This window comes from Colletotrichum fructicola (assembly GCF_000319635.2).
Source record: "Colletotrichum fructicola Nara gc5 chromosome Unknown KSG_Nara_v1_contig08, whole genome shotgun sequence".
Classification (NCBI taxonomy): Eukaryota; Fungi; Ascomycota; class Sordariomycetes; order Glomerellales; family Glomerellaceae; genus Colletotrichum; species Colletotrichum fructicola.
In genome coordinates this window covers 4,111,808-4,138,524 of record NW_027094058.1, presented here as the reverse complement: position 1 = coordinate 4,138,524, position 26,717 = coordinate 4,111,808, and the positions used below count along the sequence as shown (strand labels likewise).

At 53.8% G+C, this 26,717-nt stretch overlaps 5 protein-coding genes across 5 annotated transcripts; 1 reads left to right on the top strand and 4 right to left on the bottom strand.

Moving 5' to 3' along the window:
• Nucleotides 1-892: 892 nt before the first annotated feature.
• On the bottom strand, nucleotides 893-3,132 carry CGGC5_v014235 (Transcriptional regulatory protein moc3; the record flags this gene model as incomplete). Its single annotated transcript, XM_032023581.1, has 4 exons — nucleotides 893-2,421; nucleotides 2,472-2,558; nucleotides 2,607-2,880; nucleotides 2,980-3,132. 4 exons carry the CDS (start codon nucleotides 3,130-3,132, stop codon nucleotides 893-895), a joined length of 2,043 nt encoding a protein of 680 aa, XP_031879741.1.
• A 1,759-nt stretch (nucleotides 3,133-4,891) lies between these two features.
• CGGC5_v014234 (uncharacterized protein) lies at nucleotides 4,892-5,344 on the bottom strand (the record flags this gene model as incomplete). The annotated part of the gene is made up of 1 exon (XM_032023580.1): nucleotides 4,892-5,344. The coding sequence occupies one exon, from the start codon at nucleotides 5,342-5,344 to the stop codon at nucleotides 4,892-4,894; it is 453 nt and encodes a 150-aa protein (XP_031879742.1).
• A 13,331-nt stretch (nucleotides 5,345-18,675) lies between these two features.
• On the bottom strand, nucleotides 18,676-19,894 carry CGGC5_v014233 (uncharacterized protein; the record flags this gene model as incomplete). Its single annotated transcript, XM_066153061.1, has 2 exons — nucleotides 18,676-19,500; nucleotides 19,628-19,894. The coding sequence occupies 2 exons, from the start codon at nucleotides 19,892-19,894 to the stop codon at nucleotides 18,676-18,678; spliced, it is 1,092 nt and encodes a 363-aa protein (XP_066007721.1).
• Nucleotides 19,895-20,994: 1,100 nt separating this feature from the next.
• Nucleotides 20,995-22,632, bottom strand: CGGC5_v014232 (uncharacterized protein; the record flags this gene model as incomplete). Its single annotated transcript, XM_066153060.1, has 9 exons — nucleotides 20,995-21,296; nucleotides 21,374-21,394; nucleotides 21,445-21,488; nucleotides 21,543-21,621; nucleotides 21,684-21,707; nucleotides 21,764-21,857; nucleotides 22,153-22,188; nucleotides 22,245-22,287; nucleotides 22,352-22,632. The coding sequence occupies 9 exons, from the start codon at nucleotides 22,630-22,632 to the stop codon at nucleotides 20,995-20,997; spliced, it is 924 nt and encodes a 307-aa protein (XP_066007722.1).
• A 748-nt stretch (nucleotides 22,633-23,380) lies between these two features.
• Nucleotides 23,381-25,772, top strand: PUT4-0-0 (Proline-specific permease; the record flags this gene model as incomplete). The annotated part of the gene is made up of 12 exons (XM_032023576.1): nucleotides 23,381-23,437; nucleotides 23,495-23,609; nucleotides 23,693-23,765; nucleotides 23,818-23,897; nucleotides 23,952-24,012; nucleotides 24,195-24,709; nucleotides 24,767-24,869; nucleotides 24,922-25,180; nucleotides 25,234-25,315; nucleotides 25,366-25,425; nucleotides 25,477-25,545; nucleotides 25,627-25,772. The coding sequence occupies 12 exons, from the start codon at nucleotides 23,381-23,383 to the stop codon at nucleotides 25,770-25,772; spliced, it is 1,620 nt and encodes a 539-aa protein (XP_031879743.1).
• Nucleotides 25,773-26,717: the final 945 nt, after the last annotated feature.

The following is a 26,717-nucleotide window of genomic DNA, read 5'->3' as shown; positions in this document are numbered from 1 at the left end:
CCAAGGGTCTGTCTCTTCGCGCGGAGATTCTGCGCCCCCCGGTTCGGTTCCCTCCTCGCGGCAGACGGCCACCTGAGACGTTTGACTGAATGCCCATCAATGAGTCGGTAATCTGCAGATGGACCCCCTCTCAATGACGGGCAAACATGGGCCACGTGCGTGTAATCAAGGCACTGTGATAGGGCAATTGGCGAGTACTTGTGTCGAGGACAGGCGCGCAGTAAAAAAAAACCTGCGCGTGGCTTGTGTATTGAATCTGCATCGCGGGCCTGCTCATCGCAAAACCCACGACGCAATCGCCTTGGAGTCCTCCTTGCAAATGTGCTAACAAATGTGTGCAATAAAATCAGATTCGGACACTGTCCGAGCCGCCCACCCATAGATCGATCACCTGATCCCCTGCCTGTTATCCCAATTACCCAAAATGAAAAAAAACAGTGGAAAAAGATATGCCGACCGCGGAAAAAAGAGCCAACCTCCGAAGTTGCGGTAAAACAAAATAACGCCAAGTCCAAGTCCGAGTCCAACCAAGCTGACACGCAAAAGAGTACCAAACCCGATGCTTTCCGCAAGTTCCGACCGTTGAAATCTGGCTTCTCCAGCCCGAGAGTGTCTTCACCTTCGGCTGCCATCCATTGAATGAAGCGTGGAATGCAGTGACCCCCCTGTACATGATGTCGTCTCCGTTACATGCCTCGTCCGATAACTCCAACCTCAAGAATGCCGACCCAGATAGATGGTATGAAAGTACTGAGGGAAAAATAGCGAGAGAATACAGCACACGGGTATACCGGCGGAAAAGCAATACGAGCAGGGCATGTGCCCGAGAGTGAGCGAGAGATGATGGGTAGCGATGAGGTGGTTGAGCGTGGCCTCTTGTCCGGTGAGATGCTCAAGTGCACAAGAAGTCGAGGCCTTGGTTTCTCGCGACGGTCTGCCAATCCCAAACTGAGAGCCAGTCGCCAAAGTCCATGAGACGCCAGAGCTCCTCGAGCACGTCGAGAACACGGTCGCAGTTGCGAAGACCAGTGTAGCCACGGATCGATCGGACTACAGTTCGGACTCGCTCCTGCTGTGCTGGATCAAAGCAGGTCGCTCCGATGACGAGACAAGGCATCAGCAGCAGAGTCAAGGCAGGGTCGGAAGGCTTGAAGCCCTCCATAATTTTCAAAGACTCTTCAACAGCTGAAGTGATGCGGTTATCGTGCTGAGGGGGGCGACGGATGGGTGGGGGGGACGCAGGACGCTGCTCGTCGATGACGGCACAACTCGAAGAGCCGGCGTCAGACTCGTGCATGGAGCTCGTCCTAGAGGGACCTCGAGAGTTGGGATCACGCTTGAGATGCATGCTCAAAGGGAATCCTGCCGCAGTGGAAGGCCTGAGTCCAGGGGACGACGCACAGCTCGTCGCCGTCGATGGACGCGAGATCTGCGAGTGGCGGCGAGAAGAAGACGACGAGGTTGACGTGGCAATCGAAGTTGCCACGGAAAACACGGATGGTCTCCTCTCAGCTGACGTGGGAGGGTAAATGGTTCGGAACAGATGCAAAAACATCATGTGCTTGTAGACATGTCCCACGCGGTGCCTGCTGTCGCCCGGTGGCCACATGGGCATCCACTGCTCGATGGCCTCCTGAATCTCTTGTGCCCGGTACAAGATGTGGTAGTTCACAACCGTCTCAGATCCTCTGTAGACGCTCTCGCGAATGACGTTCCTCAGTGTAGTGATGTGGCAAAGGTATTGGAAAAGGCCATCGGCGACACCCAAGAGCCGAGGGGACTCGATGGGAACCAAGGGACTCCAGTCTTCGGAAGCCAGACGAGGACCGTCCATAGCAGGATGCCACAACAGCTCGTCAGCGTAGATATGATACTGGAAGAACTCCTGGATGAAGCTGAGAAAGACTGTGTCCTCCGGGGGCGTCTGCTGGATAAGCTCCTTGTACCCTCGGAGATGAACTCTGTGTTCACCATGAGGGTTGCCTTCAATCAGGGTGGTGACCAGAAGACATAGCATCTGGGCGAAACGAGCAGTGGATATGGTCTGCCCATCAGCGTTCTCCTCCTCGGAGCGACGGATGTCGGCATAGAATGATTCCATCGCCTTGTTGTGGTGATAGTCAGATCTTTCCTGGAGTGCCTCGCGGCTGGTCGTTGGGTTTTGCTGAAGCAATTTGGCACCATAGGGCGTGTCGAAGTCGATGTGCTTGCTGCTCATGGCAAGAACCGAATGCATCACACCTTGGTGGAGGTTTGCCAGCGGTAAAATAATGTCTTTGAAGGCGTTCTTTGCCTCGCCCTCCACAGTGAGAACATTGCTGAGGTGAACGCCGTAGTGTCTCCAGAAGATCTTGTCTTCAGTGGTGTCGACGCCGTTGAACAGGGGCTGCATAGTGAAAACGACCGAGTCTTCGATGCGATCTTTGAGGTTGTTAGTGTCGATAAAAGCCAGGGCAATCAGTGACACTCACCATCACAGGCCTTCTCCTTGCCGCTTCTCCAAAGCTTCTTCTCGTGGTAGCCCTCGCAGACGACGGCGTTCTTTTCGCAGTTCATGCCTGCCATGACGTTAGCTAGCCCCTCAACATATCGAACAGTTTACTCACATCTTGGCTTGGCTTCGTCACACTTCTTCTTTCTCCTTCGACAAGTAATGCACCCAGTCTTGGATCTTCCCTTGGTAACCTTGCTAGGGTTCACAACGGGCGCCAGCGGGTGCTTGCGAGGTCGACCTCTAGGTCGCTTCTGCTTCGATTGGGTAGTTGTAGGTGAGATCAACGAGGACTCTGCCGTGTTGAGCGGTGCTTCCTTTACATCATCTAACTTGAAATCATCGTCAAGTGGTTCGAGTTTGGGTACAGTAAGTATGTCGTCCGAGCCCTGTTCCCACACGACATCGTTGTCAGCGTCGTCTCCGTCGAAGGCATCAGCGTGGGCGGTGCTCCAGGAATCAGTGCAAGACGAGGATGCGGAGTGTACCATTGTCGGGGCGCAAGAATGGTCCATCGCTGCGTTGTCCATGCCGGTGCTGATGGGAGACAGCTGACCAGTGTGCGAGTGAGTAGTTGTGGCGTTCATCCAAGCCGCAGCTTGGGAGGGAGGCGAGTGTGGGTAGAGTATGTTGTCGTTCATGTTGTCGTCTGAAGAATTGCTGTGGTTATCCGACCAAGAGATATCTCCTTCATCCGACACGACTGGCAACACATTCGAATCCATGGCTCGTCAATAACGAGACCATGCCAACACAGAAAGGACCAAAATAAAGGTTGCGGTGCCAGTCGGCCGTGTATGTGGACAGACGAGGCGGTGGCGGGTAATCGGGAGCCGGGCAGTCCAGTCAGATATCAAGACCAGAAGGCCATAGGATATCCTCGGAGACGAGGTGGGTAGGCAGGTGGCAGAAGTGGCCTACCAAGTTGACAACGGATTCGAGGGGGCAGACCAACAGACGACAGGATATCGAGGTCGGCGAAGTTGTTGAAGATCAAGACCGTGGCGGACCGCCCAAGAAGAAGGGAAAGGCTGATCACTGAGGAGCCGTCGTGGAATGGAGGGGCTGAAGAGGGTGGAGAGATGATCGCTGGGTCTTATTTGGAAACCAGCTTGCCGTCGAGACAAGGTGGGAGAGAGAGGATGAGGGTCGTTGGACGACAGGACATGGGCCAGCCGCTTTCGAGGGGCGGGATATGCACATACATATCTGCAGATAGCTGCGCTGCTAGTGGGTGGGAAGTCTCGACAGCGACAGGGTCTGTCTGGAGGAGCGAGGACGACGTGCAGAGAATCGATGTTTCTCCCACACGCACTAAAGGTCCCCTAGCACCTTAGCTCCCCACATGCAAGGTGTGCACGACGGCGAGTTGGAGGGGAGTATTGTTTCCCATACGATACATAGTAGATGGACATGGGCGGATAAGAACGGTGTGGGATGTGAGGTGAGGTCTCACGTCGTACCGACTGTGCCAAGAGCAGCCCACCCCGTCTGCTCCTCCGCCCCCAGACCAGACAGGTGCTGCTGTGCCGTCGGTGCCGTGAGGTAGATGATGCTAATAAAAACTCCAGTACCAGCCTGGTAGCAGTTGTATATGGGACAAGAAACAGAGGGAGCGAAAGCAGAGCGGAATTGCTGTCAGCTTGGCTGTCGTCGATGGTGGATGGGCACTGTGGATTTTTGGGACCTTGGCGACATCTCCCCACTTGCGATGCAGTGGTGCGGTACGATGCGTTGCGGTGCCTCTTCTGATCTGTCGAGTGAGAGAGGGTCGAGTCGGGCGAGCGAGCAAGTGAGCGAAGGAGACACGATGGATGCCTCTGGTCATTGTCCTGTTTGCTCCTGCGACCAGCCCGCTCCTCTTCCTCAGGCCCCTCTCTGCCTCCGGTCGTCTCCAGTCCGTACCCTTGCCGTCCATCAGCCCTGGTCGTTGCTAGCGTCGACTGGCCTACCACCCCTGCCAGTGACAGTGAGGTACCGTCATGTACCCTAGGTCGCTACCCGCACGACACATCCCCACGATGTCCAGAGGCATTGTGATTCGCCGTCGTAGAATTTCGTCTGTTATTAACAAGGATCATCTTAGCCAGCAGATGGACTGTGCGCACCCCCCAATCCAAGTCATGCTCGAAAGAGCGTTGCAGCGCGGAGACTCCACCGAAAGTGGGAGAGGTCAAGGTGAGGAGGAGGGTGAGGGTACGAATAGCGTGCGGTGCAGTGCTTGGTTCAAGTTAGAAAGAGACATGGCATGTCGATGGGGCATGGATGCGATGCGTGCACGGCGAGATGAGCCCTGCTCAACCATGATGATGAGATGCAGACATGAGAGAGATGAGCCATGGTCGACCCTGAATCACGACTCATGGGTCATATGCGTAGGGAAAACAGATAGTATCCGCATCAAGGACCACGATGAGGCTGTCGCGCCATCGCCACAGGGATGGTTCGGCGCTGCGGCGTCTCTTGGGCCATTGAACGACGGACGACGTGACCAAAGACGGCGAAGCGAACAACGTTGACGGTGTAAGACAAGGAGGTTGCATCGTATCGTGTCGCGTCGTGTCGAGGAAGTGTGGGGGAAAGAGGAGATGGCGACTCCAGATGCAGAGGTAGCGAGCGGGACTCGGAGAAAGGGTCAAAGGTGAGGGTCAAGGACTTTGAAGTTGCCATGTCTTGATTTGTCTCGATTTGCTGAAAATCTCCAGCGTCGAGGATTCGGTTCGCGGAATCGCGGTGGTAGCGCGCTCCATTTCGGGCACAAAAGGAGTCATTGTTGGCCGGTACTTGTTCGTATGTGTCGGAGCAGTGGTGCTGAGCAGTGCGTAGCAGAGGCTGGCTGTACCATGATATCATGGTGGGTTCTAGCAGAGAGGGTCACGCTTCTGAGGCCTGTCTGGTGCATATGCAGGCGGCCTGATTCGGAAAGACGATTGACTCCTCTGAGCTCAGCTTCTCCGGAGTTTCTCGACTGCGGCAGGCGTGGTGCGTGTTGGGAGCGTGTGAGTCGCCCGAGCAGCAGCAAGCGGCGTAGGTACCAAGGCCAGTGTGCCTGATCTTGTGGGCGGAATCTTGTTCACGGAGGGTGGGATGGATCACGGCCGATGGTGCGGTGAAGGGCGGTGATGATGATGATGATGGTTGCCCTGTTTGAGGTGACGGTGTGTGTGACGGACGGCACTGGCAAGCAGCGGTCGACCAGTCAGAGGGATAGGTGAAGGTTTAGGCGGTGCCGGAAGATCTGTCGTCTCGTCGTCGCCTCGTCCCAAATGCCGTGCCGTGGGAGTGCGGTGGATGTTGAATGGGCAGAAGGGATCGGCCGGTGGGTTCAATGCGTCTGTTCTTTTCTCGATCCATTCCGTCCGACCAACAGCCAACCACGGAGACGCCTGCGGTGTGCAGCCGCTAGGTTGGCTGCTACAACTGGGTAGGTCGGAGAATCTGTCGCAGTGCCTCAGCTCTGCATGATTGGTATTGCCCTTGGGCAGAGACACATGGCCGGCTCGGTGGAGCGCGGTCAGGATGAGAGATCTGACAGACCTCATCCTGACAGACAGTAGGTATTGACTCCTTCAAGCAACCTGGAAGTTAAGGCAAGGCGAGGCAAGGCAGGCTGTTGCTGGCGATGCATTGATCTGCTCTTGCAAGAAGTTGGGAGAGCTTTCGTTGGTCGAGTCAAGGGCAGGATCCGCGTCAATGGAACCTGAAACCTCGATTTGTCGGCTTGAGTCTCCCTCTCCGTGCGTGTCTCTGTGTCTCTCTGGCAGGGTGGACGCAGGCGTAGGCGCAGAGTATTTTTGCGTTGTCATCGCGTCGTGTCGAGTTGTCACTGCAATGCGCCGCGCTGGGCTGGCTTGCATTGGCTGTTTCTGGGCTGGAGGAGCTGGGGCTGTCGACAGCCATCGGAAACTAGGCCAGGATGTCGAGGTCAGGAAATGTGCCAGGATCAACGGTCGGGGTCGTGGTCGTTGCGTTGGGGGTTCGTCGGGAATAGACTTGGGAATTGGGAGGGAGCATGGGCAAGACAAGACAAGACCAAAGACGCCGTGCCGTAGCGGCCGTCAGTGGCCGAGTCTCCGTCGGACAGAGTTCAATATGGAATAATCGAACGACAATGGCGAGCTTTGACCCCGTGATTAGAGTGCAGGCTGGAGTCAGTCTCTCGGTGTCGGTGGGAAGGCACTTTAATTAGAGCGAGGATCGACTCCGTAGCGTGCTGAGGTGAGTTAGTTTGGCGGTGGTGCGGGAGGGGACACTGAGGTGCAGAGCGGGCAACAAGTTGAACATGTACATTGGGGAGCGGTTTGCGGGCCCTTCGGACGCGATGCCGTGTCCTGTGTGGTCCAGGTGTGTGGTTGGTGACTCTTGTCTTCCATTGTATGCGGTATGCGGTATGCGGTATCCTGTATCCTGTATCCTGTAGGTATGCTGTATGCTGTGGCCGATTGCCTGGGTGCGCCGGCCGACGGGCGACCCTGATCCCACAATCTATTGACGCATTTGAAGCTAAGACGGCGGGGAGAGGAGCGAGACAGAGATGTACGAATAGAAGGGCAGAATGGTGCAGGAAGAAAGGGCTGCGCCGTAGCGATGCAGCTGCCAGGAGACAGGAATCCCTTGGGAATGGAGAGGAGAGGAGAGGACACTGGAGCTCCCGTTCCAGATGGGGACGGAGGCAAGACGGGGAAAGACGTGACTTGTCAATGGCGAGGTGACGATGCACGTTGTGTTGTTGCTGCTGCTGCACCAGAGAGAAACCCATGGAAGAAATTTTTTTCTTCATCTCTCGCCAAAGCAAAGCATCGGCTGGCGAGGCGAGGAAACTGCGGTGGTTCCAGCTTCCCGCATCGGCTCCTCCCCTTTCCATCGTCGGTGCTGCGTTCCGTTCTTGCCCTCCCGCCGCTCCAGTTGTTCTATGCGCCTTCTACTATTCTTCCATTCGCGAGGCAGGTCCCAGCCTCAGCTCACACTTGGATCGAGGTGAGGTGAGGTCGGGTCGGGTTGCGCCTTCCTGAGATGGCTTAGGCAGGCCGGTGTCATAGGTAAAGTTCCGATACGTACTAGGGTACCTATCTCCATGACTTCCATGGGCTGGATCGATACCTGAGGTTCCTTCCCTCTGTAACCCGGATGGGAAAGTGCAGATGCGCCCATCGTCTTTTTGTTTCCTGTCAGCCTGGGCCGGTGCCAATGTTTGCTTCCTCTTCTCTCACTGCTTTCTGTTAGGCCCGAGTATAATTCATTGTTATCGGATGTTCCAATTGCCCCGAGTGCCTCCTGAAGTGTTTCCCATCCCAGTCCTTGCCCATTCCTTCTCCCGCAGCTTCCGTGGCGCATGCCTTTCGTGGTGAATGCCTTGGGCAAGGCACCTAGTAAGTAAGGCATTTACCTAGTAGGGCAGCACCTACCACGGAGATGCGCCCGTGCTTGCGACCGTTGCCAGCCCAGTACAGCACCCAGCAGGCAGTCTCCAACGTGCAACCGTGACCTCCCGTCTCGAGAGTCGATCGCAGAGATTTACATGCGTGCGTGCGTTCCCTTCCGCTGTCTTCCTTCCCGCCCTGCCACTGACAGCAGGGCAGCAGGGCAGCAGGGCGGCGTCTCTTGCGACGATGCACTGTGCACCTGGCGCACTCGGCTGCGACTCCAACACCAATCTGCCCCACTGTCAGCCGCTGTCGATGGGGGGTTCCACAGTCAATCAGACAGTGGAGGCCACTCGGTGCTGGCCCTGGACACTGGAGAACACTAAGGAGCCCTGGTCTGTGGTCTGCCATGGGCCGTCCTCGCCCCCCTGCCTGCGCCTGCCCCTACCTTTCTTTCCCCAGCAGGCAGCCCCAATACCTTGCACCTGCCTGCCTCCTCCCTTGCCTGTACGAATGGCAAGCGCTGAAGGGAATGATTGTCCGTGATCAAGCAGGAGCCCCTCCGCACTGTGGAGCCGCTGTCAGGACCCTTCCTTCCTTCCTCGAGAAGTTGGCAGTGGACGTGGACGTGGATGGTGAAGATGAAGGGAAGGTGGGGTGGACAGCCTACGGATAAGATAGGTGGTACCTTCCAGGTTATGTTGGCACGGTTGGAAAGCACTGCTGGTTCGTGCCTTCTTCCACTTATTCGCCTCGCGCCTTCCTTTACCATTTGCAAGGTAATAAGATACCGCAGGCAGGTAGGTACTTGAGGGCATGTACTTTCCTCCCCGTCGTCTCCATGGTCCATCTCGTCTCGTCTCGTCTCGCCGCGTCTCGCCGGTGCTGTGCCTTGCTTCCTTCCCCCGGAGACAACTCCGTTCTGTACCTGACTCTCCGAAGCCACGGCAGCCTCTCACGACAACTTCGTTTCTACCCCCATCCCCTGCTGCAAAGCAAAGGCCCCGTGTCGAATAATTGCGCTTATTCGTACCAACGATGCATGCCTCATTACGAGACAATGTCACAGGAGTCGTCGACTGGTTCCAACGGTAGACTTGCCGCTGGGTCGACCGCCACCCGGTGCTCTGATTGGACTTGGGCTTGATGCTCCCTTCACCTCAATTCCGCTGCACTGTCGTTGGCGTTGATCCTATCCATTCAGCACATCCAATCCTGCCTGTCGTGTCACCCATCAGCACCCTAAACAGAGACAGCAGCAAGCATCATGCAGCCTTTTGCAGCAACCACAAAAGCCACAACCAGCAGCCGTCCCGTCAATCTCGTGTCAATCTCGTCGGACCCGGACTCCATCCCGACGACAAGTTTCCTCCTCTTTTCCCTCCCCAACGGCCATTGACCGAGCTGCATTTCCACCAAGACTCTGCCCAGAAGTATCCCGGCAATTATCGGACCGTACGAGCCCTGTTGACTCAGTCAGGTATCGCATGCCAAGCCGAGGAACTCTTGCTTTATTCGTACACGCACTCTGGGCCCCCATGCTCTGGATCAACCCGCCCTCAATTCCCGCTCCGGTCTCCTCTGCGCCTGGATCTGCATCTGGAGCCTCATCTGACACTGCTTTTCGCAATTCGGACCCTGGAAACCACTGAACGCGCTTAGGACTGGTGACGAACAAGGTTGGCACAGAGACTCAATCTCTCCTTGAGCATCTCGGACCTGTGCTTACCGCTGAGGGAGCACAAACCACGTACAAGACCCGCCGTCGCTTTGCTGCTGCCAGAGGCTCGCTGACGCCCATGACGTCCCATGATCCAACGGCCCTCTCCAATTACTTCGACCTACAGTCTTGCAATACGACAGACGAGGCGCTCGAGTCATCCAGCCGCGCCCATCTCGTGCCGTCGGCCGTCGTTGGTCTCTCGCTCCCGTAAATCGCCGATCGAGTAGATCTTTGTCTCTTTGGACCTTGTCAATGTCTCACGCCTCGGCCGGCAATGGCCCCGTCACGGTTTCTCTGGCCGTCTCCAACTCGGCTATTTATCGCAATCCTGGGGCTGCATGACCAAAAAGCAAGCTGCCCGTGTGTACCCGTCAAGACACTGGCAAACTGTCTGGCTGCCCACGAGACCTTATTCAACAGACCATGTCTTATCACATACTCCGTACCGAGTCTGGAGTAAGGTACTTACACTACAGTACGGAGAACGCTCCACTGTCCACCGAGGCAGAGAGTCCCTTGGCCACCTCCCACTTCGGCAACAGCCGTGCCTCATCTCTTCCTTCACCCGCTTTCTGAGCCACCGAGAAAGACGTCTTGCTCGACTGCGAGGCATGTTACAGATAGAGTCCCACAAGCTAGAGGACGGAAATAAGCCGTGGAAAAATCACCTCCGCCGCTGGTCAGTCGGTCCTCTTCTCAACCTCGAGTCGCCATGTCGTTCCCCCCATGATTAAGGTTCGATATCGCGGGGCATGGCCCTTTACAACTGAACAATTTCTGCCCCCAAAGCATATTTGCATAGTCGCAACTTAATCACCGAGTCCCCCCGACAGACTACTGCAAGCTCCGGAGCTACCTGACTTTGGACGCCATCAGAGCAACCTCACCGTCTGACAAGTGAGAACAGCTAATCCGCAACCATGGAACGGATGGCGCTGCATTCTCCTATGCTCTGCCTGATTGGATGCTAGGCAGACCATTGGTCACTTCTCATGCGCTCTCGGCAAAGCGCTCACGTTGAGCGGCATTTGCGCCGAGCCGTTTGCTTCAACTGGGGAGGGGTTACAGGGCCGTCGTCTTAATCATATTGCCCTTCAGATCCCGGTCATGTTCGGAGCAGGCGCTGGCGCTTGTTCTCGTCGCTGCTCATGAGAGTGTGCGCCCCCACGCTCAGAACGCAAAAAGCATCGGTTCCAAACCTTCGTTTACGTTGCCAATTGACCCGACGAAGAGGACATATCTCCCTCGAGCGCATGCGACTACCGAATGTCCCGTCTCTCCCATTTTCCCGAGCCGAGGGGCATCGCAACAAAGCACATTCAGTTAGTCTGAAGCTCCTGTTACCCACATGCGCTCGGCCATCCTTCCACACTGCACATGGCGTTGCCCGCTGATCGTCCACTACGCGTTACCCTGCTTACGAATGCTGCAAGCTAGTCGGGGCCTCCTCATCAAGGGTCTCAACCCATGGACCGCATGGCATGGCCTGTCGTAGTCCACGATGGCTTCAATTGACAGGCCTTTCCCCATGCTCATCCGGGTCTTGACGGAGGGAAAAGCCACTGAGACGTACGCGTTGTATTGCGGGTGCTAGATGCGTCCAATGCAACGGGACGGGCACCAGAAAGAAAAATACGATCATGACATTCCGACCCGATTTCCAGGTACGATTTGCGTCGCACTCGTTCTCACGAATCGTCAGGGTAGGAGGAGAGGCCCAAGAGCCTAAGCAGAAGGATTGTCTCTAACCTAGGAGAAGCTACCCGTAGCTCGACTTGCCGGCGGCTTAGCTGCACCGCACACATCTCATCATGATGGCCTGTCACGTTTCCCTGTGTAGTCTGCACACCTCGCCGCTCATCCAACAAGGCCATAGCAGAACTCTCCAGCGTCACCAACCGCAAATTGGGGTCTCTTTGCTCCTGGAATTGATTATCGATATTGTTGTTCCGTCAAGACATTACTCGTAAGCCTCCAGGCGCAATCGACGCGCGCCTCCAGCTTCAGAACCATGACCGAAGCTCTATGTGAGCGCCACAGGCTGAGGCTGCCATCGCCCACCCTCCGTTGGCAGGAGTTGCATGCATGTCTCAGCCACTCGTCCCAACCCCGGACGACGAGGTACCTCGCCGTGCACTGTCTGTCCCCCGCCCGTGGAAATCTGACAGCGGCCTGTCGGTTTGCCTAAGACGGAAATCCAGACGTCGGGGCCCCTTGTCTACACTGAGGCTCATTCAAACTGTCTATGCCGGATAGTGGTGCACATCTCACGATGGTGACCATTAGTCTTTGGGCTGGATTGACGAGGTCAGTCCTCCCAGCGCAAGTTTGCCAGCACCCCCCCGGCCCATGGTCACATATCACACACATGCGAATACGACCGTATAATTGGATGATGAAGAGAAAATTAGACAATGATGCTCATGAGCCCGACAGGAAAGGCGTTTTTCCCTCGCCGGAGAAAGCACCATAATTGTCGGCCACCCTGAGAGGCGATGCTCTTGACACCGATTTACTGGGTTGAAACGGGAAACGCTACGGCGCACCGTCTCGTCAACGTGCGACTGGAGAAGCAACAAAGGATACCGATGAATGCGAATTGTGACGCCCGAGCGCGAGGCTTGGGCCGTTGTCGGATCTGGCTACTTCCCGTCTCTTTTTTGACTTTGCGAGACGGTGCGTGCCGTCGACGGCTGGTCTCCACCAACATTGGATCATCATCAGTGCGCAATCGACTCCAATCTACAACTTCCCGTCCGTCCACAACAAATCCGATGGATGGATCATGGCTGTTTGTTTGGTGCTGGTTCGAGGTCAATCTCGATGCTGCGTCTTTTCCCCTCTCCTGGTGGCCCCCTAGACCATGGAATTTCAAGGCTCAACTGCAGGGCCCGCGAATGTGCAGGCGGTGCGGCGACGGCGGCGAGGGCCTACTACTGTGCGGTGCTTTGCAGCGCTGCAGCCAGCGTTGCTTTCTGTCGGTCATAGTGAATCTGAGAGCCATAGTTGGGCTCCTGCAATCAACCTTCGTTGGCCAATTCCACGCAGAGACGGAAAATAGAGCTGGAGGAACCCCCATTGTAACCTCAGTCGGGCTCACAGCGGAACCGCACTCTTCTCACCTTTGGCGTCTTCACTTGGCTCAACCCTAGATCCATGGTCCAATAACGCAATCCCTGACCACGCCTGTCAGGGTGAAGAAGAGGCTAAGCCAAACAGCTGTTAGCGGGGGGAAAGAGACACTCAGGAGGTACTTTGGGGTACTTTGAATCGCACCCCAACACTTCGGCGCAACCCTCTACTCATTGGTGCGCATTCGACTCGTCTGCGATTCACCTTCCTTGCCCTTGGCGGCTTTGGTTGCTGGACTTAGAATGTGGGGTCTCGTTGCCATTTCTTGTCCGGCAGGCATCTTGATCGTGGTTCGTCGCTCGTCTTCTGAGCGTCCCCATCCTCAACCGAAAGGGGTCCTCTTGGAGGGCCTGAGACCCTCCATACCGCTGCAGAGCCCGCTGCAGACTCGGGGATTTTCGCAGGGAATGAAGAGGTGGATGATTCATCAAATATTGCCAACTTCGCATCCATCGGCGGCCGTCTTGTTCTCTTGACTGTCTTCATTGCCACTGCAGTTGGGGGCCAAAGCTACGAGCAATAACGAGCTCTTGGTCTCGTCATTCCACTTCACGATCGCTCACTGCACCTGTTAATCTCCACACGAGTCGTGAAGATCTTCAGCAACAGGATTTTCGTGCAGGCTTGATGCCTGTTTGGCTCAAGGGTTCGGTCCTCTGATGTACATCTCGGCCGACCACCGCGTCAGCTTCATTGCCCATCATTATTCTCGTGGGTTCGGTATCTCCTACGTAATAAACCATCGCCTCCGTGTTTAGAGACAATGGGAAAATCCTCGCTCCCTTAATTGGAGAGCTCATGCTTCACAGTTCGGATGCTACATCACACCGCTAAATGGGCGCGTACCATGTTCCTGGACAGGCGTCTTTGTCAAGGCAGACAAATGTCATTCTAGCGGCGACACCGTCCGATCTACCCCCGTTAGAACACGCGAGCTGCCGTTGAGACCGAGATCGAAACAAACCTTGAACCAGCTCCAAACGCACAGAGTAGCAAGCTTCTTTAGGTGGACACCAGCCACCTTTCAGCCAGCGTCGACCCATGGATTGCCTGGTATCGTTTACTCACCTTGCTTGCCACAAGTGTCATGACGACGGATTGGGCGATCGGCTACGTTGACTGAGGCGATGCTAGTTCTGGCAAGGCGTCAAGCAGAGAGATAGTCAGTGCCTCTCCATCGCCTCGGACAGTCTATTTGCAGCACAGACCCGCGCCATCACGAGCTCCGCTGTGGGAGCGGCACGCAAGGCTCACGGGGGCAGGGATTGGGCTGTCAATCGCCTGGGTCACTAGAAGAAGTGATTCATGCCGAGTTGGCCAACCACCGCCGCCAGAGCTTCGTCTGTGAATCTCTCAGGTTCAACAGCCTTGCTGGATCGACGACTAGCGTACGGAGGGGCAGGGCACAGGCATCGAGCGGTGTTCACCTCGTCTTGCCATTTGAAATGTCGGGACCTCACGAAGCAGGAGTGTCCCGGCGGGAAAAGTCGGTGTCTGCTGTCTGAACCCAAGAACCCGAACACGTTGGTTTCGCAGCAAGGAAGAAGCCAATTCCAGATTCCTGGGGGAAAGGACACCCTTGACAGCGCCTAACCACCGCTGCGCCCCGCTATCTTCAACAACCACACTCCACGTAATGTCGATGGCGGAGACAGTCAACAGACAGACACAGCCCGCGGTGACATATTCTCATGGCTCCAGAACAGGCTTTTTCTTTTTGCTTGTCCTCTTCCTCTCAGCTGGTTCGGGTCTTGGAGGGGCCTCAGTTTGCTTCTTCCCAGGTTCTTGTCACGTCTGGGTCAGAGAATGCCACCAGGAGTACCTGTTAGCCGCCAGCCATGTCTAAGTCACCTCTAGCTCGTCAATGGAGGTGGTGCCCGAGGAACTAGCTGCTCATTAGCTCCCAAAGCACCCAAGCTTGCTTCGGAAGCTACCTCACCGCGTTGCTCCCAACATCGCATCCAGCCCCGACATGATCTTAAGGACATGTGCACGAAAACTTTACGGATAATGGCCGAGAGTCTGCCCACCAGTCGCTGCTGCTCGACATGATGCTGTCTGGCCCATCCAAATCACGCAGCATCATGCGGCAGATCTCCCGCAGTCTACAGGATCTAATCTCGATCACCGACACTCGGGGGTCCACTGCCATCTGGCTCACTTCTCCGCCCCCAGGAACAGGTATTCACCTGGCTGGTGCCCAACGACTGGCCATATCAACAGTTACAATCAGGGCGGTGGGAGTTCACATGCATGGCTACCTTATTTTACGTACTTGAGTGCGGCGTTTGCAAGCTTGCGTGTGTCACGTCGCTAGGAGACAGCTACTCGAGCTGACCAACTGAAACGGACGATCGACTGGCTTGCAGCGGCCGCCAAACGGCCGCTGACTAGCATGAGCACCTCACCACCAAACGCACCCTCCTCTCCATACAACTGGAATTCCAGATGCCCATCTGTTGACCGCACATGTGGAACCGAACTTAATCAGGCGTCAGCGACGCGTCCCTGGACTGGCCCAGAACGAGGTACGGTTGCAAGCAACCTTCCGTCTGAAATATGTGCATGATGATGGATCTGCCGGGCTCTAAGCATGAAATCGGATGGCGCATCGCTTGCGCCTCGCGAGCCAACTGAGATGCGAGAAGGTCAGCATGGTGTCACAAGCCCGTATGCACCCCTTTCCCTGAACGCTCCTCGTTCCACCGACCCTGCAGCTTGCCATTCAAACACACCGAGACTGTGCGACTGTCTGCTGCTCCTTTCGACGGGGTCCGCAGCAGTCGATGCGGTGATGGCCCGTCAGCTTGTCCTCCTATGAGAACGGCACAGCGAATGACCCAAGAATCTGATTCGACCAGAGACAGCGGGTTCAGAGAGAGACAGCCTTCTCGGGTGACACAAAAGCTGTAGTTCGGAGGTTATCAAGTGCGACTTGTCAGATCTCAAACCTGGTCTCTGCTTACGAGACTCCCTTATCATGGCCGTATCGAGTAATCATCAACTTCCGAGGCCGCCGAGAACCCCCGGCGGGGTGCAGCAACCAACTTCAACGCAAAGTCGGTTTTCTCTATCCAATCTGATGGTGGCGCATTCCTGCCCTGAATCAGCTCAGTCATCCGTCCACTTGACCTGGCAGGTGATCCATCGCCGCGACGCCTTGACGACATTGCCTACCCCTGATTTGTGGGTTACACCATCTAATCGCCAATGTCTCTCTCTTCCTCTTCGTATTGGTGTCCTCATGTGAAGCTATCAAACTCTGTACCAAATGTTGCCTCGCGAATCCAGGCTGCGATCGCGTCCGTCACGCACCTCGTTTCCGTCTGTGAGACTCGACACCATCAGGCCCGTCACCCAAAGCCCGGCAACGAGGCAGCCCTAAGGCAATGAGTTACTGCAGCCCTGAGACGCCGTGCACGACAGATACCACGTCTTGTACGCCGTCGTCCCCGGCCGGCTGTGCGAGGTCATTGCGACATACTTTGTGGGTGGCGTTGGAAGGCTTGCTTTGCAGAGAAGGCTAGTTGGCCGACTTCATCTCCCGGGCGGGCATCATACATCGGACGCCGATTCCGTGATACTCCGGACCGCCGTTATGAGGCATCGACGGACGAACTTTTGCCTTGTTCCTTTTCCCCCCTTCGCTCTTCTTCCTTCCCAGGCTACATACACAGTGGCGTACGACCCCAGACCCTGCCGGGCGGCGCAAACGCATGCCCCCTGCGTCCTTGTTTCTCTGACGCAACTAATCATTTCTTATTCCAGTTTCTTCTCGTCCAGCTTTGACGGTCTCAGCATCATGCGCGGTAAACCAAATTGAACTGCTTCTTTTTTTTTTCGACGTCTTCCGCCCCGCGGGCCTACTTGCCTTTGCGAAAGCACGGCCGGGGTAGGCATTCATGGAGATCCTGGGGGAGGAGATGACGGGGAAGTGGCGTCGGCGTGCAGAAGCTTCATGTCGCCAGCCGTCTTGTCGCGACCTCGCGAGGAGCTGACTTGTGTGTGCCTGCCTCACCGGTTTTCCAGGTCGGGGGAGGCTTGCATCTGAAGGCGCCTGTGAGGCGCTGGGAGCTGGTATGCAGTGTCTCGGATTTATGGCTGGGACTTCTTTTGCTGGAAGACTGCAGCGAGACCAGACCAGACCGGCCGGCCTGGACCCCACACCCAAGAGGATGAATAGCGTCGTTTCTTGTGAGGTTTGGTCCTGCGGGGTCAATGGTATCATGAGGCGGGGGGCGATGCCGAAGCAGCAGCAGAACAAGTTCACCTCAGCCTTTCTGGCGTGATATCTTTGACACTTGCGACGGGGCTGAGGTCTTTAGTTTCGAGATGTGTTCTAGACTTGATCTGGGAGGTGTTCGTCGACGTCCTTGGGAATCCCTGGTTCCATGGCCGCGGGAAATCAAATGCCTTCCATCGTCACTGGGCCTTGGCAGTTCGTCCGTCCGCGCAGCCCGGGACGATGGACGGAAGGGATGGAGAGGATTTCCCAGCCCAGCCTCTGCGGGAAGGAACAGACGGCGTTTAGGCTTTTGGTGGGCTGGATGGGGATGGATGGGGGGATACTGAGAAAGAGAGGCTTAGGCTGCGGTCTGAGCTTCTTTTCCCTTACAGAAACGGGCTGTTTTGCAGCGTCCAGTCTGCCGGGTTGATCCTCTTGTCGAAACGAACGAACGGTGGCGTGAGCTGAACCGAGCTTCTTTCCCTCTGGGCTGGGCGCCGTTTTGCTTTTCCTTCTTTTTACAAATTGTTTGCCGTCCGGGGTGATGGCTGCTTGCTTTTGCAGTCCGTCCAGGCTTTCTTGCTTTTGGGTCCTGTTTCTGGGACTGCAGCAGCTTCTTCCCATGTCTTCAGGGCCGCAGCATCTCGCCAGGGAAGTTTAAGTCCGTGAGATCAGTCATGATGTGCTTCGGCTGTAGCCGCATGCTGCATGCTTCCGCACCACCATCTTGTTTTCCTTTTTGCCTTCCGACACCAGTTGTGTTGGGGGGAAGTTTGGGTTCAGCTGATGTTATCGGCCGGCGTATGCTAGTGATCGAGACGGACAGACGTCATTGCTTTTTTGGAATTGAGGGAAGGAACGAGAGGCAAGGTGATGCCTGGGAAAGAGCCGGCTTCGGGGAGTAGTCGGGGAGCAGTCGGGGTTTTTGGGTGGAATGGGGGGTGTAGGATGTCAGCAGCGATGGAGGGGACCGGCGGCAGGCTAGGCAAGTGCGCTCGGTTTTGGGCTGTTTGGCAGCGGCCGACGGGATGGAGGGCACGGTTGTGAGAGACGGCTTGGGGGGATTTTGGCGTTGGACACGTGTGGGATGTCTGTGCGATGATGGACGATCTGGATTGTGGCAACTGGGGGTTGTGTTGGACAGGTGGCATGTGAAGAAGAAGAAGCAGTGTTTGATAAGGCTTTGAGGATGTGTACTTGAGGGTTGAATAGATGGAAAGTTCTGTATGATGATATCTAAAGGGCATTGACACAGACACTGTCAATCAGCCGTGAGGTTCTGTCAAGGGGCCTTGAAGTGTTCATTGGAGTCCATGCCAGAATTAAAAGACATCTAATTAGCAGTGTCAGTTAGTTATCCGGACAGTGTCATTCCTCTATAATTTCAATTAGAATACACCTCATGCTTGGATTAGGACGATAGCAATAGAAAACATAAAAGGGGCAGTTATAGTAATGATGACGATGAATAACGATTATAGACGACGACGATAGACGACGACGATAGATAGTAATTAATAGTAACGACGGCGTGTGTGGGGGACTGCGTGGCTAGCAAAACTCACATTGCATATTCCGATACGAATAACCTTGACATTATCTGTGAACATTGGTGGCTTGTGGAAGCCAAGGTAGGAATGTGAATAATGGTTCTTCGAATCTTTTGTTGGATATTTGGGAGTCCAGGACGTTATTGTGTTTCTACTTGTGTACGCAGTAACTTGAAAAAAGATTGGTGTCATTAGAAGAATAGTACCGTCTTACCCTCCTTCTTCATAAAGTCTGCCAAACAAAGTGGGCTTGCCATATCAGGGTCCTTTTGCTCCCAGATCATCTCCAGTAGTCTCTGAGTGTCTCGAACGCTTTGCGTTGCATACATCAACGACAGCTCCTCTAGCCGTCTGCTGATGAAATTCCTATGCTCTGTAGATCTGGCACATGATCCAAAGATGGCCAGTGGCCAGCACATACTGGTCGAGATGGGAGAGTCAGTTGGGACCATCTTTAGAAAACGGATGAAATCGTCCAGAGTCTTCTCCGTCAAGCTCAGGTCAGACCCCTGACTTGCCAGACAGCCTGTATCACTGTCCAGGGCAGACTCCAAGTACACCAGCAAGGTCTGTTGATACAGTTGTCCACACAAACTGTATACCTCGTCGTCCGAGCGAGGCTGCCACGACAGGATGATTGAACGTAGCCTCCAGCACTCGATCACGGCTTCGCCCAAACCTATCCCTCGCTGAAGTTCGTCTCGTGTTCTTCGAGCCACCACCGACACCATAGGAACGAGGCCAAAGAGTTCGTGCACACAGCCAGACGTAAAATGACTTTCTGGTTCGGCTCTTGACGTAGGGAAAAGCTGCGCAATGTCTTCCTGCACCCACAGGTCTGATTCCTGTCCCATACTGATATGGGCAAGAGTCATGATGTAGGCGTATCTTTCTTTGAGGAAGGCTCGAGTATCAGGCCCGAGCTGAGAGTTGGATAGGCTTGATGCCTCGTGGAGAAGCACGCGAACGGCTTTCAGATGAGACAAGGCTTGAGCTCCTGCGTTGAGTCTGAATGTCTGAAAGAGGGTCAGTTTGCGTTTTGTATAAAGCTAATCTCTGGTTCGGTATGGATGAAGGAAATCATGAAGAACGATGGTCACAAAAAATGACGGTCAAATGAGGTTGAAGAATGCTCGAACGTACCTCGGTAGCACATAGAATGATGGCGGTCACCAAAAGCGGCACAAGAGGCTCCTTGTCCCCCTGAGCCATCAAAGTCAGCCCGAATTTCTGGCCCTGGATCGCCTGGCCGTAATGTACCCATGTCAATTGGTCAACTGGAAGTCCAGCGAGATCTGCTTGGTGAACACCACTCAGTGCCAGCAAGGCATGTAGAATTAGATCGTTTGACATGGCCATGGGGACGAGCTCTGCCAGAAATGGGTTTCTGTTGCCTTGGCAAACGGCCATGACTTTGTTCGTGCGGTGGACATAGTGATGAAAAAGATTGCGAGACTCCTGGGATCTCATAGGTCCCCTTGCTGAGAGGAGGTCAAGATCAATGGATCTTCGGAGGGTGCCAAGAGTTCCGTCAAGAGATCTTTCATGGTTCCCTTCATCCCGCTTGGGGCCGGCGGAGGCGAGGAGGTTTGGCCCTTCGGTCCGCGAACCTGCTATCGTACGGTTTGATCTGGATGGCCTCGAGCGCCGACGTGTGGAATTCGTTCTCCGCAAGAGCTGGGCGTGCTCCTCGTTGCCAACTTCAGGCCATGTGCACAAGATGGCATTGCGCAAGCAGTTGGAGCAGTGAGGCTTCTCTTCGCTGCACTTCTTACGACGTAACCTACAGCCGATACAGCCGATTGCTGATCGCCTGCCCTTTGAACTCGGCGTCGATTGTTGTAGCATTGCAGATTTGGTCGGTTGATTGTAGTCACCACCGTCAAATCGTGTTATCGTTGAGTTTCTAGGGAACATGTGGGGTGCATATCACAGAGGTTATCGCCAGCTTCCCGGTAATCTTCGGGCGATAACGAATGAGCATCTTCGGGGTTGGCGTTGACCGGACCCACAGAGATAAGAGGCTTCTTGGAGATTGATACCAAGCCGAACCCCGGTATCTCCAGCTTTCTTACAAAATGGATGGTAAGGTTTGATACACAGGTGGTTCAATTTGCTACTACTCTGGACTTGGTTTCTCATGAAAAACGAAACCCTTGATCTTGATACAATACTCTGATCAGAAAAAGCATCTGGCATTTTGTTACACAGAGACCAAGTGACATGATCACCCCTCCCTTTTCAATTTCGTAACTCAGTGTGCCGTGTCCGAGTTCCACCCATATTCATGGACCGCAGGATTACTAACACCCTTGCACTTGAAAGCCTACTAGAACGGGAACTTGCTCGGTAGTTGTCCGTCTTCACACATTCCGCTTTTAACTTGCTTCTTATGGAGATCATCTAGGTATGATAGAAGGACATCGGCATAAAGGTGGCGACCCTTGTGGCTGCATGATGAGCATCACAGGTCAGCTATCAGTTAGCAAGTGATATGGAAAATGGTGTACTTACAGGGCCAGTTCATCATCCCAGCTACGGACGAAAGACGCCAAACGCCCCGGAACACCTGGCTCCTGGACGACTTTGACAAGAGGCTCAATGTACGTGTGAACCATCCACACAACTGCACCAGCCCGTGGGAGCCGCCGCAAAGTTTGACGCTCCTGGCGGAACCACAACTGAGAAATGTCCTTAACTGAACCCGGCGGTTTCCACTGGCCGTAGCTGGGAGTGCTTATCCCGGGACCGCGAAGTTCTGGATCCCAGTCGTCCTCCGGTCCCATTGTCAGAGCAGGCCAGTGATACTCGTCTATTGTGAGTTAGAGACGGCAAGTTAGCACAACGTGGCAGGAGTAGAAGTAGATGCAAAGTTGGCAGCAGACTCACCATGTATCGAGATAGAAGTGGCTGGTGCAAGTCAGTACCTATGTAACACAAATCAGAAGGGGTGATCTTACTGTTCCGTTGGATTGGACTCTCAAACTTGAGCTTGGAGAGGAAACTAAAACGAATCTGTGAGATTTTGCGATGTGTAAGCTGCCGTGAAGGGACTTACTGATCAAGTGGCCGCTGGAGCTGCTCCTTGTAATGCGGAACATGGCCTGAGAAGTGAAGATCTGCTAGCGTTTTGCCAACTTGCATGATGTCAGCAAAGTCTGACTGACTGATTGAGGGTCATGACTTCAAAGAGTCTTACTCTTGTCCTTGATTCTCTGTCCCCCTTTTCGAAAGATTTATTAGCCACAGCCTTGATATGGCATCAAGGTGGTAACTAACCTCCGATCCCAAGCATCATGGCAGCAAGCTGATAATAGCCATCGGTACCCTTGACCAAGATGTTGATGTCGGCTGGTTGGATGAGGCCAGCAACCTGTTGTTGTTAGTCAACTCGCAAGCGCTATGGCATAGGAAAAGGGGTAATGTACTGTCAAAGGGTCATGTTTGCTCAAGTCGTAAGCGGCCCCCATAGCTGGCATCTCAATTTCGGTAATCAAACCCAGTCCATACCAGCCTTGCGTATTATCTTTAGCGCGCGTAATTCGGTACACTGAGGGATACCGTCGAGAGAGAAACTCAGCCAGATCTTGACAAAGCTCCCATGCTGCATCGCGTGCGACAGGCATGGTTTGAACGATTTTGTCTCCACGATCCGCCAGACGACGGACCTTTGTTTGGAAGTACCGTGGCCATTCATTGTCCAACTAAGAAAGAGAGGTTAATGAGCATCGTGTTCAACCAATCCACCGGAGGCACTTACAAGAACCCAAGAATCTTTGTCCAATTTTCGAACATCCACTGTACTGGAGTAGGTGATCAATGAGCCTTATATTGTATTACATATAGGCATAACTTCATACAACGTACTGTCTCAAGTAGGAGTAACGGAACGCCCGGAACTTCGGTGGCATGGTCGTTGCCATGTCGAATGCGTGGTCGGGGGAAGGTTCTGGATACACCAGAGGCTCTTTGAGACGGTCAGCACTGGACTTGAACTGATTGCCAAACAAATAGAAGGGCAAAGTGAAAGAGTCACCACTTTGATCTGTAGGCACAGCAGCCGGCGTTTGTCCGACGCGTCGCCTCTGCCATCGTAGCAACGCCACGAGGACGCATGCGAAGAATGACAGAGACCAAATAAAAACCATGTCGAAGGTAATCGTGGCTCCAGAGGTAGAACTCAGACTTGAAGCGTACTAAAGAGAGCAATAATTATGGTCATCGCCACTCAATACTTATTTGTATCTTCCGAGCTCTCAGTCGCCCAGGGCAATTAATACATGCAAGTGAACTGGCGTGGACCGGCGGGTGCTCACTGATATCCGCGCCTAACAGTGAAGGGGCAGAGTTCCAGCTGGGTGGGAATACTGCATCGATCAAATCCCTCTTGTTCGTTTGTCTGTGGGTGACCCGATTTGGTAGGTATGCCGTCTTTGTGACGGGGGATCCTAGCGGACATATCGCAGGGTTGCAAGCACGCACCCCGCAAGTCCCGCATTTCAGCAGACAAAGATAAGCGCGCCTTATTTATTGTTCAGATCCGTGATAGCGAATTGTCATTTTTGGTGACGCATACCAAGTTGGAGATAAGCGCGCCTTAGCCAGAATCCGACCAGTACGGACAATTGGAGTTACAACCTCAAGATAAGCGCGCCTTAAGGAGTCATGTCAGCATCAAGCTGAAGTGGGCTTTGCAGGCTAGTAGGGCTTAGATTCTGCCGGTTCTGATAGCAGCAAACCATTGAACATCAGTGATCTAATAATGTAGGAGTTCGTCGCCTCATCCGTCGCAGTATATCAGATCGGTGGTGTCCTGGGAATTGGATGAACTCAAGACTCAGCTGTCTAAGATAACATCATATTTGCAAAACTTCAACCGGATTCGCAACTCTCAACATGATGGACGACGAAAAGAAGGGAGCAAACGCTCCGGACCTTCATGACTCTAGCTCTGTGAGCTTCTTCATCTAGCTCCTCGTGCAGAATACGAAAGCTGACCGATGGTGATAGTCGCTGAACGACCGAGGCCAGATTTCTGCCATTCAACTTTCCGAATATGGAGTTCATAGAGGGTTGCAGTCGCATCACATCCAATTGCTGGCAATTTCTGGGGTCATTGGAACAGGTGAGTTGACATAGACATTCAACCAACTAGGGCATAGGTGTCATGGTCAAAATATGAATCCGCGCAATGACTGACAATCCAAGGTCTTTTCGTTGGCACATCGGGCGTGCTTAGTAGTGCTGGACCCGCTGGCCTTCTCATCGGATACTCCATTTGGTGAGGAAACCGCATAGCATAGGCCCTTTACCCATGGCCTGACTTCTTATAGGTGCATTTTTCTTCTTTGCGTTGCTCACGCCATGGGAGAAATGTCGGCATTTTTACCTGTCCCAGGCTCATTCGTCACACGTAAGTGATATGCTGTTACCCACACTGACCCTACGGGATAACTCAACATCTTAGACATTGGACGTTTCGTTGATGAAGGTGCCGGTGTGGCCATGGGATGGGTGTACGCATACAGGTAATGGTTCCGTTGTGAGGTCAAATGTCCGCATGCTAACTCTACCCGAATTCAGCATGTGAGTAACCTTAGCACACCAAGCAGAGCCTGATAACGTGACCTTAACATGATTTCTTTTCTCAGGATGTAAGTTCTGGACTGGGTAAATGTGGGGATCTTTGAGCTGATAATGTTCTCTGCAGGATTTTCACCGCCGCCGATTGCACTGCCTTGGCTGGCCTTTGGTCTTACTGGTTTCCGGATATCAACCCCGGCGTCTGGGTAGCCTGCACATTAGGAGTCGTTTTCGTTCTCAACTGCCTTGCGGTCAAGTACTTTGGTGAGGTAGAGTTCTATGCTTCAATCTTCAAGATCTTCCTGATCTTTGGTTTTTTGCTGTTTACCTTCGTCGTTGTCCTCGGCGGCAATCCTAAACACGACCGCATCGGCTTCAGATACTGGAGAGACCCTGGGGCTTTCAACGAGACATACACAGCGGGAACCACAGGCCGATTCTTATCCATCTGGGGGGTCTTCAACACGGCGGCTTTTGCCATCGGCGGCCCTGACTTCATTGCCAACTGCGCATCGGAGGCCGTCAACCCGCGCCGCAATATCCCCAAAGCTGTCAGGCGTGTTATCTATCGGTTGATCTTCTTCTTTATTCTCTCAGTCTTCGCAGTTGGGCTGCTAGTACCGTACAATGACCCCACCATGCGTCAGTTCTAATGTTTGTCACTCGACGATATCTCCACAATGCTGACACTAATCTCAGTCACGGCCATCGCAAGTGGCAATGGAGTTGCCAAGTCGCCTTTCATCATTGCAATGAACAGACTTGAAATATCTTTCCTTCCTGATCTTTGTAATGCAGTTGTGTAAGAATAGTTTGCACCTTTGAGGATAGCATCGCTAACGTCTTATTCTCAGCATCACATCTGCTTGGAGTTGTACAAACTGTCTCCTTTTCCAGGCTTCACGAACCGTATTTGGTCTCGCCAAACATGGAAGAGCACCCAAAATCTTTGCCAAAACAACAAAGACAGGAGTTCCCATTCCGGCATTGGTCCTGTCTACCGCCGTTGCTTCTCTTGCCTTCATGACTTGCAATACCGCTTCTGCTGTCGTTCTAAATTGGTTTATCAATCTGGGATCCACAGCTATCATGATTGCTTACATTCTCATGATGGTGAGCTTCGATGCACTGGATTGATGCTTACTACGAATTGCTAATCCGTGCAGGTGGCAAACCTTCAGTTTCATAAAGGCCTCGTGGCGCAGGGAATCGATGCCGCAGGTCTTCCTTTTAGAAGCAAGTTAACACGTGAGTACAATGTCCTGGACCTTTGAAATATGACACTGATAGTTTTCAAGCCTACTCCAACTACTTCGCCATCTTCTGGGTCGGCATTATCCTGCTTACGAATGGGTATGGTAAGTCGAGACCGGACAACCTCTAGGAGCGTATTTCTGACACGCCACTAGGAGTTTTCATCAAGGGCCATTGGAGTTTCTCTGGTTTCTTTACGGCATACTTTACGCTTGTGTTTTTTCGTATGCTTTCCACTCAGACTGATCATGGACTCATGTTTCAGTCTTCGATATTTCAGTAGGAACGGAGACTGACGCTCTTAGTGATCATATTCGTTGGTTGGAAAATAGTAAAGCACACGTCAATCGTCAAGCCCGAGGACATGGACTTCAGGACTGGACTAGCTGAAGTTGAAGCGCATGAGGCTGCTTTGGTTATCAAGCCCCCGGCGACGCGTTATGAGAGGTAAGCTTATTCAAATCACAGGTATCCCGACCGCAGCTAACAGGCTAGATTTATGGATTGGTTATGGTGAGAGCGGAGGGGGGATAGGGAAGTGCTGCACTCCATTAGGCCTGTACACCTGAGCACATAGCGCACTTGAATGCAACTTTGAACGTCGGTGTATGTATTCGTGCTATGCATCATTTTGTGCTGACTGCAACCTCGGAGAGTGGCATTTGCAACGAGATGAAGATCGTCGTTTTTCACCCAAGGTAGTGACAAGCAATGATCGTCGAACTGAATCGCCGACCATTCCGGCCAAGGTTATGGGAGAAAGGGGATTAGCACCGTCCTGGACTGCCCAGAGAAGTTCCGGTGAGTCTTATCCCCTAGCAAGTTGGGATGCAAAAGCAGGGATACTAGGTGGCCCTGCTGCAGCGCAACGGGAATCGGAGATCCTTTCGCAAGCATCGAGTTTGGACCGCGTGCACTGTCTTCACAGCATTTTGTCGGGGGTTTTAGAAGGGGGGGCTAGTCCGATCTTAATGGTCAACTATCATCCTCTACGGCATCGAATGCGTTGTCTTGCCGCCTGAAGAAGTGTGCCTTGGGCCCTCTGAGAGTAGTCTGCTTCTGTTAGATTTACAATTTTGACGCAAGTCAATGACTCTCACCCAGCTGCAACCTCTTAGCTGCATCCACTGCGGCCGTGGGGCAGACGTCTCAATGGCACCTTCGGCAGGGCTATTTATGCGCCTGGCTGAGCAAACTGCAGACAGTGTGTTGGTTGGCAGTGACAATTGGCACACAGGCCCTACAGTGGCACGAAATCCCAGCCGCTTTCTCGGCTCTCATTCGCTCTGAAGCAGCGGTGATGTGTCTCTTGCAGGCATAACATCCGTCGGTGAACATGCCTATTCATTGGCCAGAGTTCGGGTGAGGGGTCGGCCCACCCTGCATTTAAATACAT